Raw genomic sequence first — 18738 nt, forward strand, 5'->3', positions numbered from 1 at the left:
ATTCTGGGAGTTAATTTTGGTTACTGTTTCAGTTCTGAAATTTCCACTTCGTTCTTCCATACATACATACATATATATACATATATATACAATACATACATACACACACACACACACACACACACACACACACACACACACACACATATCTTCTATTTCTTTGCTGTGATTTGGGTTTTTTCATTGCCTACAAGACTATTCCTGATTACTTGCTGGAACACTTTTGTAATAGTTGCTTTAATGTCTTTGTCAAATAATCCCAACATCTGTGATATCTCAGTGCTAGCATCTCCGGATGGTCTTTTTCTGAGAGTTGAGATTTCTCCCCATTTCCTGGTATGCCAGGTAATTCTGGATGGTTTCCTTGATATTCCGAACATCATCAAACTGGGTCTTATTTAAATCCTACGGCAAATACCAGGTTTTTCTTTCAGCAGGCAGTCAACCTGGTTAGGTTGCAGGCAAAGGTTTATTTATTTGTTTAATTCCGGCGTAACTGACATAAAACGTTAGTTTCATGTGTATAACATCAGGCAAATGTTTTGACAGCTGATCGGACACTGGAATCCTAGCCTTCAGAAGGCAGTTGGGAATATCAGTTCAACTTTCAAAATCTTTGCAGTGCTTTTTGGACCTACTGCATGTGAATGCCTCCCAGTGGCCCGTCTGGGATTTGGGTGGTGGGCTCTTTATTAGTTCAGGCGGAGTCTCTGGTCTGCTGAAAAGGATCAGATCATACATATGTGCAGGCTGGCAATGGACCCAGGAGTTCACAATTTACCAGGTCACTTTCTGAATTCTTCCTCTCTGTGACTTCTGGTGCTTTCTGGTTCCTTCTATCTCTCGTTCTCCGGCCACTAGACTTCTTTTGCCACGGTGTTTACACCCAGGCCAAGTAGATGGAGGGCGGAGAAAAATGCAGTGGAGACTGGCTCTTACCCTCTTGGAAATACAGCTATAGTTGATGCCCTGACCATCCTGGGATTGCCTGGGGGAGGGTTGTAAGGGAACACAAAACAAGGGAAAAAACCAAAACAAAGGATTTCTACACTCTCTTGGGCGTAGTAGGAGTTACCCTTCTACTCCTTGAGCCAGACCCAGAGGGCTTGAGGTCCCCTGTCTGCGCCCCGGGACTCACTTCTAGGTTCTCAGTGCGCCGAGTTCAGGCGGGGGGATACCAGAAGGGGAGAAAGGACTCACCGCTGGCTCAGTGGTACTTCCAACTCTCATCTCCCCTAATCCAACGGTTTCCTTTCACGGTCCTCAAACAGCTGTTCCACGCACTCAGCTCCGCCTCATCGGGAACCAGCCCAACCAGCGCTGTTACTTTGTTTTTTAGTAACCTCTACCCCCAACGCGGGGCTCAAACTCACGGCCCCGAGAGCAAGATCTGCACTCTCCTCTGCCAGCCAGGCGCCCCCCAACTGGCACAAGAGGGATGCCATGCTTGGGACTTTCTTCCGCTCTCCTAAATTTTAACCGCAGTACTAGGGGAACATTTTCCGTGCGTCTCGAAGAGAAATACTACGAACTACTACGATACTGCCATTACCACAAGGCGGGTTTTACTAGGTTGCACGGTAGGGGCGCAGTAAATACAGGGATCTGGTTTTTAGGTTCATTTTCAGTACGCGGGAAGGACGGGACCTCTTCCTGCTCCTGGGCAACTAATCTCACATGTCTCATTTTGAACTGGTTTTAGAATACTGTGAAGGCCATGCCCACCAGGCGGTTGTTAACGTTAGGTATTTCTAAGGGCAGCGGGCGGTATCGACTGTAAAATTCTGCCAATCCCGCGTCTCATCGGTGACTTAAAAGCTGTGGCTGAGAAAGATTATTTTTAAGACAAAAGGTTGGCCGGCCAGGAGGCCCAAGGGGGAGAAGCCAACCCTTGACGGCAGAGAACACGTGTGGCCGACCAGCAACACTTCACAAGGTGCAGAGAGTGGGCCTTTGTCAGAGAAACACGAAACGCGACGATCTGACCTGCTAACTACATCTGGCATCTCAATCACCACGGTGACTTCTCCTGGCTTGTCTTAGCGTCAGCAGTGTTGGATCAAACACGCCACCGACAAGGTGCTGAAAATTCGTCCCCGGAAGCCTGATTACAGCGTCTAGAAACACTTCATGATTAAAAAAACAACAAAAAACAAACAACAAAGGATACAGCACTGCAGTTTTCAGAACGTACGATGTTTGCTGTTTTGTTGTTTATGTGGTGTTTAAGAAATGCAAAACGTTTACCGATTCTCCTAATAACTTTATTTTGTGTAGGGACAAATAAACACAAGTTTTAGGTTCGAGGATTTCGGCTTCTCCCCACAGAACACGCTCTGTTGCGGGCAGTCTCGTCTCACTTCCCAACTGCCAGAAGCAGCGTTTAATAATAGACACAGCTCTCGGCAGAAAAGGCAGATGCTGTCTCTAAATAATCCTTCAATTAAAATTATGAAATAAAACTAAAGGCTGGCCATACCCTTTCCCTGAGAACTGTCCTCCTGCCGACAGCTCTTGTGATGGAGCTTTCCGCTGCGGGGACTGCGCTGAGGGCTTGAAAGAGGTGACGCCATTCAGCCCTCGTCAAGTCCCAGGAGCACCTGCGAGCCCGGTGTCCGAAGCATCCTGAGACCAGGGTCGGCGAGCAGTGGGGCCAAGACTGGAGGCCGGGGAGTCTGCGTGCGTGTGCCCTCTGCTCTGAGCTACGAGGACCCCAGGACCCCGAATCCCAGTCTGTCCCTTCCAGGTTATTTTTACGAAGTACCGTTAAGAAGTGGAAGGTGTAAATGAGAGAAAAAAGATCCAAAAAATCCTCCAGTGACCCCATTCATTCTAGGCGGCGGGGGGGACCACAAACCCAAAATACCCTTTATTATTTGATGTTACTTTTCTTAACCAAGAAAACCACCTTGCCATCAACATAGATCTTCACAGAAAGTCATGTAATAAAAGGCACTGACAGACAAAAAAAAAATTACTTACAGTATCACTAGGCTTATTTTAGACTAAATGAATATAGTATATGCCAGTCAAGAAATCAATAAATTCTTGAGAAGTTAAAAACTTCAGGAGACAACATACATCCATATAATATTTTATAGACTTCTCGGAAACATGAAAAAAGTCATATGGCTGACGGAATTTCCCAGGTTAAAATGTTGTTCAACACGACAAATTCCTAACAAAAAATATTTTAACATAGGAAGCAACACGCGAACATTTAGGTGGTGAAACTCAGGTTACAATTATACGATGAGTATCAAATAACATCATACTTCTGGTTCAGCGGACAACATAACATCGTGACAGTCACACAACATCCTGGTGAAGGGAGAGACGGGCAGCGGTGGCGCAGACACCCGCAGACTTCACGGGTCACATCGTTAGCCCTTGTGAGAAAACACAGACGGGAAACGCGTGGCAAGGCCTTCTGGAATACGGTGGTCTCAGTGCAGCGGTGACCATGCGCTTGAAGTAACTGCGGTTGTTCTCGGGCACTGAAAGCTGGATTCAAAGCAAATACCTGCTCAACAAGTGAATGATACTACAAATCCCTTATGGTAAAAAATGCAGGCTAAAGCCGCAACGTTTCAGGTCAAGCACACTTGGTTCCATGATCACTTGGAGACACAGCTGAGACGCCTCGCCCACAGACAGACCGGTGTGCTGCTGTGCACAGAATTCCACTCACCGTACCCGACGGTGGTGGGTCCTCAACGACACAATTGTTATGCTCCAAAAGAAACCTATCAATGCAGCAAAATGTGTACGGTTCATTTTCTTTTAAAGACAGATTCACTAAATTTAAGGAAGAATGGGCTTTTATTGACAGCTCATTTTCAAATCACGGATACAAACTTAACCATGGAATAATTATGTATTTCGCCCAACATCGATCTGCAAAAAGTTTCCAACCTAGATGCATTTCTTGTTCAGTTTCCAAAAATAAATAAAGGCTTTCTACCTGAAAGCATTTACAGTCCTAGCTCTCTAACGCAAACATTACAAAAAAAGTACAAAAAACGATCTCCCGCTTCTGAAGAGCCCACTTAGTTACATAAGGTATTTTCTCTCCCGACGCTGTTTTCAAATTCAAAAGATATTTACTTCCAAAGAAGGGTCATCTTCCTTCCAAACCATTCAGTCCGTTTCCATGGCAACGCTGCGGGATTCCTTGGCTACCATGAGTCGCATTAGTTGACTGTGGAATTTCTCAATCTTCTTGACATCTTGGGCTTGGTCTGTTCTATACACCAAACACTGTCAGAAATTTCAAAAGCGCACATTAACTCATAAAACTAGATTAACAATGTAGCAAATGTAGCATTGGGTACAAACCTGAGTCTTTCCTACCACATTTTATCCCATTCCCTCCAGAGGTCATACTAAGGCAAATACAATCATTTCTTTCTTTTTCTAATGTTTATTTATTTTTGAGAGAGACAGACAGACAGACAGACAGAATCTGAAGCAGGCTCCAGGCTCTGAGCCGTCAGCACAGAGCCGACCGCGGGGCTCGAACTCACAGACCAGATCATGACCTGAACCCAAGTCGGAAGCTTTAACGGACTGAGCCACCCAGGTGCCCCAATACGCTCAGGTTTTTAAGACCCCAGCAATTACATTCCTTTAGTATCTTACAGTATTCCCAACTCCACTGCTGTAAATTAAAAAAATGAAATGAACTCTATCAGAGGTGTCTCAAAAATGACCGATTAAGTAATAAGCTAAATCCTGCTGTGGGGTCTGATGAGGACTCAAGGATTGGAATCAACTTATTTTCCCCTGGGATCTGGTCATAAATAATGGAGTTATACTGGGGAAAGCACAGCAGGATCAGGATCCCTTTTCCTACCGCAAATGGGAGATGGGGAGGAGGCAGTAATGAGAATTTAAGAGAAAATCCAGCATCACTTGCTCACAGCTGGTCACTGCCTCAACTAAACCGCATAAATCTGTCCAACCTGATATGCTGAAGGGATGTACGATGTTTAATCCAATTCTTTAATCAAATTCTTCTTTGCTGTAAGTTACACTGTTCACTAGGCAGGTACTTAAGACCTGCTGGAGGTCTCTCAGATACCATTTTTCTACAGTCTTCAAAAATATCAAATTTCAGCTGGCAGCTCTTTCCCTCATTTTGTAATAATAGGTCCATTTTTCTCCGGCCCATCTTAAGGGTTCACGTGAGCCTTAAACAAAGGGAATGGACGATCCTGCAATAATGTTCATCAACTTAAGTAATCTACAGTTCGATCTTATCATCCCCAAATGGTCTGAATCCACTCTGCCCTCCAAAATCACTTACTGAAAATGTCTGCCCACACATCGTGGGAGGTGTGACAATCTCGTGATGAGGCCGTGAGGGCGAATGGATCTGCCTTGTCACTCCGGTCTCACAAAAGAGATTTCAGATTCATAGAAAATGTTTAAATCAGTCATGGGAGGAGGAAAAACCGATGCACAAATGGGATTATAGAAAAGTCAAAGCCTCATGGTGACAACAATAAATGTAGCCCAAGGCTGAGTTTGCGAAGGGACCGTTAACTATTAAATCGCATTAGCAAGGGAGGTGCGCAAACTTGTTTCAAGGGTTAGTAGAGACCAGATTTTTACCGCTGGAGCGGATTCCCAGATCTACTGTTCAGGAGAATGGGTTCAACTGTGTCTGCTTCCTTCCAAACACGGACTAACTCTCAGCAGTTTTAACAAAGAAACAAAAGATCGTATTTCGATCTGGTCACAGGAATCACAGGAGTGATGCATCAAGTCCTCCCCAAGACTGCCACCCGGGAGTCCTGAACCAGGCAGAATCACGACCAGAGGCGGAAGGTCCTCAATTTGTGTGAACATCGGTTCTGTGTTGTTTGCTGTTTTAAACACAGAACGCGGCAGTTTCCACTCTGTGCCCGTCACAGGGAAACGATCCTCAGCGTGAACGCTCGAGGCTCAGGGACATGCGTGCGGACCGAGAAGAGGCGGGACAGAGCCGTGTCCTTCCCCACAGGTGGTTTACGGCCACGACGTCGGGTAAGTGACCGCCGCCGGGGCGCTTCCAGGTCAGGAAACTGAGGCCCGGGAAGCCAAACTTTTGGCCCAAACCTCTCCAAGGCTGAAGGGCCGGGAAAGGGCCGAGCTAGGATTCGAACGCCTTGATTCCAGGTCTGACCGACTGCACCTCCGCTTACTTGTCCTGTCTCACGTTTCCAGTGACCTCACCCAACTTCAGTGGTTCCCGGAACACGTGGTGGTCACGCAAAGTCTGAATTTGTGCAACCTGACAATGGGACCTTCAACACAAATACAGGATGCAAAAGTATAATACGTAACCGGAGACAAAAAGTGATCTCCAGTCACTATAAGATGTTTAAAAGAACTAACCTACGAAAAACATGTTTACCGGGGCGCCCGGCTGGCTCAGTCAATGGAGCGAGTGACTCTTGATCTTGGCGTTGTGAATTCGAGCCCCACGTTGGGCATAGAGAGAACTTAAAAAACTAAACCTTACGAAAACAGTAATGGAAAATAAACGCCTGCTCGCTAAGTACCCTCCGGGTCAAGACATCACGCTAACCACTAGCAACACAGGTAAGAATTCTCTGCTCCCTGTTCTCTCAGAAGCCCACAATCTACTACAAAGACAAATATGATGAAACAATGACGATACAGGACAAAGAGAGTGAAAAAGAAAAGCTGGAGGGAAGCAACCCTCTGAGCCGGGTCTGGGAAGAGAAGCATCAGTCTTGCCACACTGGGGCGGGGGTGGGATTCAGAGCTGCAGACACGGACACAGATCCCTCCGAAGCACGGAGAAGTGGGAAAGCTCACGACAGCCCACAGGTCCCAGGAGCCCCCAGGTAACAGAAAAGGCGAAGGGTGGAGGGGACACGAGGCTGCGGCCACGCGAGCAGCGATGGGGAAGGCACTAAGGTTTCTCGGCAGGGTCCTAATGAGCAAATGTGTGTTTGTGGAAGTCCCTCGGGACCACTGAAGATGAACTGGCGGCAGGCACACAGTCAGGAGACCAGTCTGGCAGGCTCGCCAGGTGAGGATGATGCCCTGAACTGAGGGGAGAAGAGCAAAGACGGGGCCCTCGTGGCAGGACATGAGACGAGGGCGCTCGGGCCGGTCATTCCCGAAGGCCCGGGCGAGCACGTGGGCACGTGAGAGGATCAAAATACACGCTCTTCGAGTGCAGAACAGTGCAGGTGAGGACGGGAAAGGAGGGAGCCTGACATTATCCCAGGGTTTCCGAGCAGGTGGGTGAGAGTGTAACCAACCAAGGCCAGGAAACGGGAGGTGGCAGTCTGGTTCCACTCTAGACGGGCTAATTCCGAGAAGCACCGACGCGAGGATGCTCAACAGAGAGCTGGGCGGCAAGTCAGGAGAAAAGCATGAGCTAAATGTACAAATCTGGAGACAGGCCTAGACCCAGGCAGTCCTGGGCTCCGTGGCTGAACGGACCGCTCCAGAAGCAGTATGGAAAGATGGCCAAGGACAGAATCCTGGAGAAACCAATATTTATTAGCAAAGAGGAATGAAACAGAGAAGAGAGAAAAAAAATAAAATGGAACCACAGATGCCAAAATAATTCCCACCAGAGAGTGGTTTCCTGTATCAGAGCAGCAGGGAGGTCTGGTAACATGCGAGCTGATGAGAACATGAGGTCTGAAAATGAGGGGCTGCTGACAGGATCTCACCCAGAGTAGCTCAGCAGACGAGAGTAGCTCAGGGGAGAGTAGCTCAGCAGACGGCCACTGGCGGTGGGGAGCAGTGGCCGGTGGGGAGCAGGTGGCAGGGGGCCGAGGGATTACTGGGATGTGTGCAAGTGACAAGACAGAGCAGACGGGGAAGGAGAGAGGGTGGACTATAAAGCCTAGAACCTGTGTCCAAATACCATCACCTTCTCACACGCTCATAAGGAGCGTCCACTTTGGGTCTCCACACTCCTCTCGCTTCAAGTCTGAAAGTAATTAAATTACACCTGACATACTGTATTGATGAAGGAAGTTATTCCCCAAAAGTCTATAAAGGCAGCTTCTAGAATGAGGTTGACTTTGGAACAAAATGCAAAGTAAGCATCCTAACAGGCAATCTGTATAAATGCTACATAAGTAATTTCAAAAGGATTAATTCCAACAAATCTGGAAGTATGCAACAAATAAAAATGTATACTTACAACTAAATCATCTGTTACTTTAATACACAAACTCCCATCAGAATGCCTATATTTGAGAACCACACGTGCCTGAAATAAAAATACACATTTAGAAACAGTGAAGTCAGAACACATTTTTCAAAATTAACTTAGTCTTCAGGTACGCTGAAAGCACTCTTTTAGAATTAATAGCCAAAATACCCAGAAGCATCTTTGCTATTATCGAAATGAGGTAGGAAAAGGTATTTTTGTCCATTCCTATCGCTACAATTCGTTTTTCAAAAACTTTTTTAAAAGCCGGGTATTTTACTTGCAGCCAGTTTGAAGAGATGTACTGAAAATTCCCAAAACACACCCACATGCAGGGAACGTCCAGGAGACTCTTCAGGTGGTTTGGCATTAAGAATACACAGACCTTTCTTAAGGGCGCCTGGTTGGTTCAGTCGGTTTAGGATACACAGACTTTTCTTGACTTATGATGGGGTCATGTCCCAATAAACCCACCGTCAGATGAAAATATCATAAACTGAAAATATCATGGGCGCCTGGCTGGCTTAGTCGGTAGAGCATCCGACTCTTGATCTCAGGGTTGTGAATTCGAACCCCATGCTGGGTGTAGAAATTACTTTTAAGAAAGGGGGCGCTTGGCTGGCTCAGTAGACTCTTGATCTTGAGGTGGTTGAGTTCAAGCCCCACGTTGGGTGTAGAGATTACTTAAAAATAAAATCTTAAAAAAATACGTATCGTTAAGTCGAAAATGCATTTCACATACCTAACTTACCAAACGTCACAGCCTAGCGGACCTGAAAGACGTTCCGAACGCTTACATTAGCCTCCAGTTGGGCCAAATTATCTAACACCAAGCCTATTTGATAACAAAATGCTGAACGTCTTATGTAATTTGTCGAACACCACACTGCAAACGATGCCTGCGTGGGTACAGAGGGGTTCGGAGCGTACCGGCTGTTTATCCTCTTGATGGCGTGGCCGATGGAGAGCTATGGCCCGCTACCGGCGGTCCCGGCTTCGTGGGAGCGTTGTCTGCTGATTACCGGCCCAAGTGAAGATCGAAGTTCAAATTCGTAGCATGCTTTCTACTGAACTTATATTGCTTTCGCAGCACCGAAAGTCCAACCAACGTTAAGTTGGGGACGGTCTATTTACTGAAGGGGACCCCACCATGCCACCTCAAACCTATCACTCTGGCATAAGGACTGACCCGAGCTCAGAGCAATTAGCTCTCTCTGCCCCTTCTGGCTACAAGCAGGACATAAATGAACCTTTGTAAAAGTGACATGAATTTTTTTTTTTTCCAGTTTGTTCACTTATTTTGAGAGAGCCGCTCACGCACGTGCGAGGGGGAGGGCCAGAGACAGCAAGGGAGAGAGAGAATCCCAAGCAGGCTGTGCTGTCAGCATGGAGCCCAACGTGGGGCTCAAACCCACCAACGTTGAGATCATGACCTGAGCTGAAATAAAAAGGCGGATGCTTAACTGACTGAGCCCCCCAGGCGCCCCGACATAAATTTCTAAGAGTAAAGGTGTCCCTTTCTTCCTTACTGGGAAAAGAGGGCATCGCAAACCTTACGACTCTCATTTACCACACATTCCCACAGCATACCCTTCTTCCCGGAAGTTCCAAACCCGCTTTCCTTTGGGTACCCTCCTTCCCACACTTTAGGACCTTGGTAAGACAGGTTAGAGGCCCCGATTCTGTCTCCTCAGTCACACTGCTTTGTGAACTCGTGCACGTTCATGTGCACACGTGTCGGGGTTTTTTCCTCTTGTTACTCTGTCCTTTGTCAGGGTGATTTGCGGGTCCCCAGTTTTAAATACTAAGCCTAAGGGGGTTAGAGGAGAAAGTTCTCCCTACCCTGCAATACCCACCACCCTGCCACAGAGGAATGATGGGAAAAGCAGTGGGAAAAACAGCAGACCGGGTCCAAATCCATCTCAGGAAGCCCCGCCGCGGTGGTCCCTGCCATCCCTCCTCCAGGCTCTCAGGAGGCGGATTCGGACACAAACACGTCTTTATCATGATGGCACGACACGATGCGTTACGACAGAAAAGCAGAACTCTGTCTTGGAAAGAAGTCTCCATCCTCAACTTTTCCAAAATAATTCCTACGTTGAGCGCCATGCTACACAATTCCTTTCACTGCTCGGCATGCTACGGTTAGACAGCCAAGAAAATGACTCACCTAAAAGAAAGCATCTCCCGACAGAGTTCACAACTTTGCTAACATTATTCTTTTTTAAGAGTAACGAGAGAGAGGGAGAGCGCACGAGAGAGGAAGGGGCAGAGAGGATCCCAAGCAGAGTCCACACTGTCAGCGCAGAGCCCGACTCGGGCCTTGAACCCCTGAACCGTGAGATCATGACCTGAGCTGAAGCCAGACGCTTAACAAACTGAGCCACCCAGGCGCCCCAGTAGGAACGTTTTTAAAATGGTTACAACGTAGAACCTGAAATCTGAAGACAATTCTGGAAACAATATAAAAAGGGGTATTAAGAGCTGTAACCTACAGCCTTTCCCATCATGCTCTCTGCTCTCCCAGGATTGGGGGACAAAAAGGCCGCCACCATGAGATTTGTTTTGGTGAAGGGCAAAAGGGAACTCACCAAGCACTTATGTAAATTACAACTAGATTATCTTTGGACACCCGATTCTATTTATTGGGCTATTTAATTCCGTTCTGCTATTTAATTCTGTTTTAAATAATCAGCTTTCCAGAAACACAATGAAACCTTACACCGTACAAAGCAGGACAACTATGTAAAGTCATCTCTCTGTTAAAAGAATGCTTGCTGGCTTCATGAGGAGAAATGAGAGCCACTGTAAGAGGGTCCATTTTGTAAGTTAGGGGGCACCTAAGACAACCAGGTCAGACGCCACAAAGAAAGGAAAAGCCATCAGGTTCTTGTTTTCTTATGAGTTCAACCAAAACACCAGACAGAGGACAGCACGGATCAAATCCCACGAAGGCATACTCGGGGGGAAATGCTAGAAGAGAAAACAAGTGATTTAAGTTGGGGGAAGGGGAGGGGTGAGAAGGCTTCCTGAAGGCAGCTGTGGAAATGCATGCCGTTCTGCTTCTAGGGAAGAAGGCAGGAGAGAAGCTGAAGCAGCTGCACGAACGAAGACAATTCTGGAAAGTCAGGGCACCAGAGTGGAGGAAAAGCCAGAAAGACTGGAGAGGGTCAGACTGTGGACCGGGAGCCTGGACTTTCTCCGGCAATCGGTGTAAACACACCATTTAAGCAGGAAACAGAGAAGTCGGTTTTTGTCTCAGACGGTGTGGCCTGAGTGAATGAAGGAGGGACCGGAGACACAGAAGGACCGACTAGGAGGTTGTTACGTGGTCCAGCGGGAACACCGTCTCCAGCGACGTTAAAGGTGGCGGGTGTGCTGACGGGCTCAACGGGTGGAAGAGGACAGAGGGTTCCGCACGACCGGCTCCAGGGTCCCGAGAAAACGTCTCTTCGTCTTCACAGACCGGCAGGAAGAGCTCAGACTCGGGGTTTAGAGAAGTGGGTTCGAACTTTGGCTTCACCTCTTAGACCCCGGGCAAACCAGCTAACGTATCAAAGACTGTTCGTTTCCCTCCAGGGAGGGTCTTAACCGCTCACATAAATCACACGCAGAAGAACCTGAATGGCTGTCACCTGGAAGGCGCCCAAGAAAACTTGGTCCAGCTCCCCCTCCGCACTCCTCCCCTCATCCCTATAAAACAACAAACACCCGCAGAAGGCTGTCATGAGGAGGCAGAGGCTTCCAGGGCACTGGGATTTTCTATGGGGTGAGGAGCTGAAAGGTTCCCCTTCTGGCCTCTTCTAGACTGGCTGTGTTCACAGCAATCCTCTGTAACTACCATTTTATTTTCATTTTCCCGACCCTGCTCTTGAAACATGATGGCTCCTGATGGGAACGTGTATGTTCTTTGCCCTGTTTTCAAACACTCTGGTAGCTGTGGGTACTGCTGGGCGCGAGTCCTGGGCCGCACTGTCCCTGCAGCTGGAGCTCCAGAAGCAACGTCCCTGCACACAGGGAAGTCGACCAATGGAGGAGCCAGGGATCCGGTCATAAACAACATACTCAACCCCCAAAACATCTAACCCGTTCCACCACCTCTTATCATTGCAACCTTTTACTGTAAAGAGTGGACTTTTTATTGTCTTACAGCTTCTTGCTACTTTTCTAGGTCTAGAAACCTGGCAAGCTTTTTAATTAGCAAAGAGCTATTTATTATTATTTTTATGTCTTACTTTATATTTGAGAGAGAGACAGAGACAGAGCATGAGCAGAGGAGGGGCAGAGAGAGAGGGAGACACAGAATCCGAAGCAGGCTCCAGGATCGGAGCTGTCAGCACAGAGCCGGATGCGGGGCTGGAACTCACGAACCCTGAGGTCATGACCTGAGCCGAGATCAAGAGTCAGATGCTCAACCGACTGAGCCACCCAGGCGCCCCATTATTTAAACACTCTTTGGGTATGACAACGAAATAAATAAAATCTCCAGCGGAAGAAAAATCAAGACCCGAAGGCTTAACTTCCCGCCGCTGGGACTTCCGTGCCCTTTAACGGTGACCTGACCTCTGGCATCTACTTACGACTTCTGTGGCGGTAGTGAACGAACCCCCTAAACCCATCTGCAAACGCTGATGTTCTGGGGAAAGGGTGCAAGCACTCTCACTCAAGAGGGCACCGACCTCCGAAAGGTTAAGAACCACGATTCTAAGGGGTGCGGATGCCTCCCAACTGGGGGGCCTCTTTCAAGTGTCTCGGCGGGGACAGACAAACGTCCCGGTTTTATTTGCAGAAGGTCGGAAGAGGGCACCCGGGCCGCGGCTGCAGGGGGAGGAGCCCTGCCCTGAGAGACACGTAAACCCAGCGAAGGCGGCGGGGAGGTTGAGGGCCTGGGGGAGAGGAGGGCATGCGCAGGGCCGCGCGAGGACCCCGTCCGGCCGCTCCCCGGGGAGGAGAGAGTCCGTCTCCGCTCACCACCAGCACCGGCCAGGGGGCTGGAGAAGCTCCGGAGGCCGCGCGGGCGGCAGGGAAGACATCCTGACCCGCGGCCCCGCCGGCGACTTACCTTCATAGGGTCGGCGAGATAGAGTTTCTCGGCCGCGCGGCTGAACTCCTCCCAGGTCTGGTACTGCGGCATCGTGGGGCCGCAGCGGAGCGCGAGAGGAGGCGAGGCCCGCGACCGCAGGCGGCGCGACCCAGCCCACCTTCCACCCACCTCGGGCAGCCAGCGACCGGTGCGAAGACCCAGCGGCCCAAGATGGCGGCGCCTCCTCGCACCAACGCCCCGTCCCATTGGACGGCCCGGCCCGCCCTCGCCCAATGGGAAGGAGGGATGCTGCCAGAAGGGGCGGAGCCGCGAGCTTGCGCCTCTGGGAGCTCGCCGGGAGGAGTCGAGAGCCGGGAGACAGGTGGCAGCGTGCCACAGCGCCCCCTGCAGGACTGGAGGAGCGGAACTGCGTGGTCAGGCCCAGGGTCCCGCTACCGCGGTGGAGCCGCTGGGCGGGAAGCGCAGGAGACAGGAGCCCGGAGACCACCGGGTCCGGCTGTCGCGCCCGCAGCCTAGCGAGGGAGGAGGAGACAGAAACGCAGGAGTGCAACCGAAAAGTTTGGGCGACGGGCCTTTATGAGGCTCGCTGGGCCCCGGAAGAAGCGCGGTGGCCTGGGGGTCGCCGGCGCTCTAGCGGAGTCCGGGGGGGCCTGGGACAGCCAGGCCCACTTCAGATCTGGGAGCAGGGAGTGTGCGGGTGTGTAGGGGCGGGGGGAAGAGAAGAAGCCAGGGTGCCCTGCGCCGGGGTACGAGATGTGCCTTGGCTCTCCAGGCAGTGGGGTGACGCTTGCTTTCACCAAGTTTGTTTGGTTATATTTTACGTACAGTAAAACACACTGGTGTTAAACGTACAGTCCGCTGCATTTTGACCAACGTATATGTGTGTATACCCATTGGTCAATATGCCCAATACCACAATCAGGATCGGAGACCTTTCTTCATCTCCAGAAAGTTCCCTTGTGCTACTTTATATTTAATCCCCTGCCAACACCCACCCCTGCCACCAGACGATCACTGATCTGCTTTCTGCCACCATAGATGAGTTTTTCAATGCCTTTCATAGGGCTCCAGCTGTCACCCCGTACGGACCAAGGAAAAAAGAGTAAGCTAGGAGGAGATTGGGGAAGACAGGGCGTTCAGTTCCGGGCTTGAGCTTCGGGACATCCAGGTGGAGCCCTCGGGTAGCTGAGCTGGTGTCTCCGTCAGAAACTGCAGGAGGGGTGTGAAGCAGCCGTCATCAGCAGATAGGGCATCAGGGAGCCTTCCTCATGGGAGGACAGCGTGGGAGGACAGCTTGAGAAAAGGAGACTAAGGGCAAACCTGGGGAACAGCCACAAGCTCGAAGGGTTAGAAAGATGGAGCAGAGCCCACAAAAGAGGCAGAGGGGAAATTGTCAGAGAGAGAAAAGGAGGAGGCCAGGAGGGTTTTTGACGTGAGGGGAGGAGCAGGTTCTGAGGAGGGACCAGTCAGTGATCTCAGGCGGCAGACAGGGCACAGGTGCAAAGACCCGAAACAAGTCGATTGATGGTGGTCGTTGGTGACCTAGGCCGGAGGGGCCGCGGTCAGCCTGCGGGGTCTGGGTGCAATTGATGGAAAGAAGCAAAGAGATGGAAAAGTGGAGGCGGCCGCTTTATACTCTATCAGAGCCTAACCATACACGGAAGGCTCACAATGTGGCTTGAAGACATTGGTGAAGAAAGAGTGGTTTGTTTTTTTGTTTTTTTTTTTAATTTTTTATTTGAGAGAGCAGGGGAGAGGGGCAGAGGGAGAGAGAGAGAGCAGCCCCAGTGCAGAGCCCAACACGGGGCTCGATCCCACAACCCTGGGATCGTGACCCCGGCTGAAATCGAGAGTCGGATGCTCAACCGCCTGAGCCTCCCAGGCACCCCCGAGAGTGTTAATTTTTAAGATGGAAAGAGCTTGCGCCTGTTTGTAACTTCCAGAGATGGAATCGTACGAGACAGAGAGATGAAAAGTACAAGAGAAATTGCAAAGCGGGATCTCAAAGAGAGCGTGAAGGGGAGGGCCAAAGGTACAGATGTGTGACCGGGGGAAGGTTCCCCCCTGCCTTGCAGGGGATGGGGAGGGAGGACATGGCGAGCTGCGTTGTCCACACTTTACTAACATCACTTGTGGGTAGGAAAGAGGGTATGATGAAGAGGAGGACTGAGGGCCAGGGGCCCAGTTAATGAGAATTGAGTGGAAGAGCCACCAAGAACAGAAGCGGGAGGCCTGGGGGGCTCAGCCTGTTAAGCGTCCGACTCGCGGACCGCGGGTTCGAGCCCTGTGTCGGGCTCTGGGCTGACAGCTCAGGGTCTGGAGCCTGCTTCGGATTCTGTGTCTCAGTCTCTCTCTGCCCGCTCTGTCTCTCAAAAATGAATAAACATTAAAAAAAAAAACAAAAACCCAGAGGAAAAAAAGACCATAGAAGTTGAGACAATGCCAGCTTTGCCCTCTGTCGCAGCGAGGAACGAAACGTCTGTCAGTTGCAAGGCTGACCTCATCCCAGATTCACGGAGACCACACCTTGGCGGAAAGGGTGACAGTACAGCAGGGATTTCCAAGGTGAGGGTGCCCGTCACTCGGCCTGGGCCCGGCCCCTGAAGAGAGAGAAATGCGGATGAAGAAGAGGTTAGACTTCCGTGGATCATTCCAGTGCCCACGGCTACACTCGATGCATTCTCTGAACCAGGTGATTTTCCCAGCTGTAGACAAGCGGCTTCCGGAAGGCTACCAGAGGAGTGCCCTCTGTAAAGTGCACTTGGCTTCATTGTCACACACACGTATCCCATTTGGGCGTTAAAACAATCCCGTGAGGGGGGCCCTCCGGCCCTTATCACAACCCTGGAAATCTGCAAAGCCCAGAAAAACAAAAGTATCTTAGTAACTCTGTTGGTAGAAAACTTGACCTGACCTCCTGGAAGGTTGTTTGGAGTCTTTATTTGTCCCACTTGGCGTGTTTGAGCACAGGGTGGAGCCCGGTCTGTGCCGGTGGTGTTAGGTGGTTCACGGCGGGTGCACCGTGTTGCCTTGTGGAATCCAGTAAGCTGTGAATTCCCAAAAGCATGTGGCCGCAAGGAGTTTGGATAGGGGATTATGGGTCTGTGCAACTCTCCTTTCTAGGTGATGAAGAAACCGAGTCTGAGGGGCGCCTGGGGGGCTCAGTCGGTGAAGCATCCGACTTCGCCTCAGGTCACAATCTCGCGGTTCTTGAGTTCAGGCCCGCGTCGGGCTCTGTGCCGACAGCTCAGGGCCTGGAGCCTGCTTCAGATTCTGGGTCTCCCTCGCTCTCTGCCCCTCCCCCACTCATGCTCTGTCTCTCTCTCTCTCAAAAAATGAATAAACATTAAAAATTTTTTTGAAAAAAAAAAATAAATTAAATTAAGAAATAAAATTTAAAAAATAAACAAAATCTTGGGAGGCACCTGGGCGGCTCAGTCAGGTAAGCCTCTGACTCTTGATTTCAGCTCAGGTCCTGATCTCACGGTTCTTGAGTTCAAGCCCCGCGTCGGGCTCTGTGCCGACCGCCCCTGGAGCCTCCTTGGGATTCTCTCTCTCCTCTCCCTCCCCTCCCCCCCATAAATAAATAAACATTAAAAGAAAAAGTGGAAACCAAGTCTGAGAGTAGATTATACTGCACAGATCGGTGCAGGACTTCGCTCTCCGTTGCCCAGCAAGCAAGGCCGAAACCTAAAGCCCTTGTGCTCTCCCATCCTTGCCCCCCGTCAGCCCAAGCGCGTGGGTGGCATGTGTCCCCTCCGGCCACCCTGCGGCCACCCTGCAGCCTGAGCGGCTCTCACAGGTGTCCGCTGATCCCCACAGACACCTCTCCGTCCTTTCTTGACTAGACTCTTCGGCCCCATTTGAGGCCACTCCCCACCCCGTTGTCTTTAAAACTTCCCAGACTTGCCAGGCCCTGTCCCTCCTTCTCCCCACCTGGCTTTACCTGCTCTGCGTCCTGGGGCCCCCAACTCCTTCGGAAGCCGTCCCAAGTTAGCAGACTTCGGGCGTCCCCCTTTGCGGTTCTTCCCCCCAAATTCTTGCTCAGTCCTGCCTTCCTCCCCGAGCCTCAGATTCGTGTGTCCAAATCCCTGCCAGCCCTGGGGCCCAGCCGAGTTCCGTTTGGGGAGATGAAAACAGCTTCTTGGCAAACTGAGGGGACTTACTTTTCATTTTTCATGTTTATTTATTTATTTTGAGAGAGAGAAAGAGAGAGAGAGACAGGGAGGGGCAGAGAGAGGAAGAGTGAGAATCCCGAGCAGGCTTCCCACCCAGCACAGAGCCCAACGCAGGACTCCCACAATGATGAGATCATGGTCTGGGCCAAAATCAGGAGGCCACGCTTAACCGACTGAGCCATCCAGGCGCCCCCACCCGACGCGACTTATAAGTGAGAAGTCTGATGAACCCACGAGTCGCTGGGAGTCAGAGCAGCCGCTGTTCCTCCGGTGCCTTCCTGGGTCACACGGTCAGGGTGAAACAAATCGGGTAAGAGTTGCCGACCGAGAAACCGGTTAGCCCAGTAGCTGTGTCCAGAGTGGGGAAGGAAGGAAAGCGGACGCGTCCCTGTGTCCAGCGGAGGGCAGTGGTGAGCAGAAAGTCCCAGGGAGCTGTCCCTGTCCCCCGAGGAAGATGTCCCCGGGGAGCCACACTCCCAGCTCAGCCGGGGAAGCTGCTGGTGCCTTCGGTGACGGTGACGTTTTGCTCCATCAACCCTTCCTTTCTGGAGACACCGCCTCCCACCCCCCCCCCCCAGCCCCCGCACTGGGCTCCTATTTTGATCGCCAGGAACTTCCAGCCCAGTTTAATTCATTAATTACTCATGGAGCACCTCTCCCGGGCTACAGTGAAAACAAAGCTGTGTGCAGGGAGCTCACACGCTAGTGAGAGCACATGGGGACAGGGCTAAGGCAAGCTGACAGTCAAAGCCCAAGGCAACACTGACCACACATGGAGCCCCCAGGACCTGGGCACAGGGGCACACTGGGGAGTCAGGTGGACATAAGCATCCCCCCCCCTCCCAGGGGCTCAGCGGTGAGGACCAGACAGTAGAAGGTGTGACTGTATACAGTGCCCCAAACAGTTCTCCCTGGCGGGTCTGTGGGAGTAGCCCAGAGCTGCCCCTGGGACCCCACCCAGCACTCCGGAGCTGGTGGTGACGGTAGGATTACCCCGAGGCCGGGAGGGGCAAAGGGAGAGAAAGTTCCTCTAAGAGACAAAGCTCCTTCCAGGAGCCAGGGGCTCAGAGATCAGAGAAGCGTTAGAACACGGATGCCCCCCTCAACCCCCAGCCTCTGCGGGTCCAGGCGCCCCCAGGTGTGAGGCTGTCCCAGGGGCACCCCGCTCCACAAGGCTGACGTTGCCCTAGTTGGGCAGGTAATGATCTGTTTAAGGTGAAACAGACTCGGGCAGAATGAAAACATCTCGAAAACAATAGGGTGTTCTGGAGCCCTGAGGCCCGCCCGTGGAGGCGGGGACACCAAGATCCCCAGGCTCCTGGCTGTCA

The 18738-nt window shown here is 50.8% G+C and overlaps 1 protein-coding gene across 2 annotated transcripts; it reads right to left on the bottom strand.

The window, feature by feature from the left end:
- Positions 1 to 3081: 3081 nt before the first annotated feature.
- On the bottom strand, positions 3082 to 13447 carry SRP9 (signal recognition particle 9). Of its 2 annotated transcripts, XM_019421881.2 has the most exons (4): positions 13251 to 13447; positions 8180 to 8248; positions 4108 to 4260; positions 3082 to 3746 (listed from the first exon to the last, which is right to left on the bottom strand). In XM_019421881.2, the coding sequence occupies exons 1-3, from the start codon at positions 13320 to 13322 to the stop codon at positions 4141 to 4143; spliced, it is 261 nt and encodes an 86-aa protein (XP_019277426.1). In that variant the 5' UTR covers positions 13323 to 13447; the 3' UTR covers positions 3082 to 3746; positions 4108 to 4140. The 2 variants fall into 2 exon arrangements, with proteins under 2 accessions (XP_019277426.1, XP_019277417.1); XM_019421872.2 differs by lacking the exon at positions 3082 to 3746 and having other exon boundaries at positions 3804 to 4260.
- Between the last annotated feature and the right edge of the window lie 5291 nt (positions 13448 to 18738).

This window comes from Panthera pardus, unplaced genomic scaffold (assembly GCF_024362965.1).
Source record: "Panthera pardus isolate Hobbes unplaced genomic scaffold, ASM2436296v1 HiC_scaffold_21, whole genome shotgun sequence".
NCBI classification, from domain to species: Eukaryota; Metazoa; Chordata; class Mammalia; order Carnivora; family Felidae; genus Panthera; species Panthera pardus.

Excerpts from the sequence above, each read along its gene's own strand:
- SRP9 (XM_019421881.2), bottom strand. The coding sequence starts at position 13,322 with ATGCCGCAGTACCAGACCTGGGAGGAGTTCAGCCGCGCGGCCGAGAAA. Across the intron at positions 8,249-13,250 it reads ATCTCGCCGACCCTATGAAG|GCACGTGTGGTTCTCAAATA; the intron begins GTAAGTCGCCGG and ends TTTTTATTTCAG. Across the intron at positions 4,261-8,179 it reads AAGTAACAGATGATTTAGTT|TGTTTGGTGTATAGAACAGA; the intron begins GTAAGTATACAT and ends AATTTCTGACAG.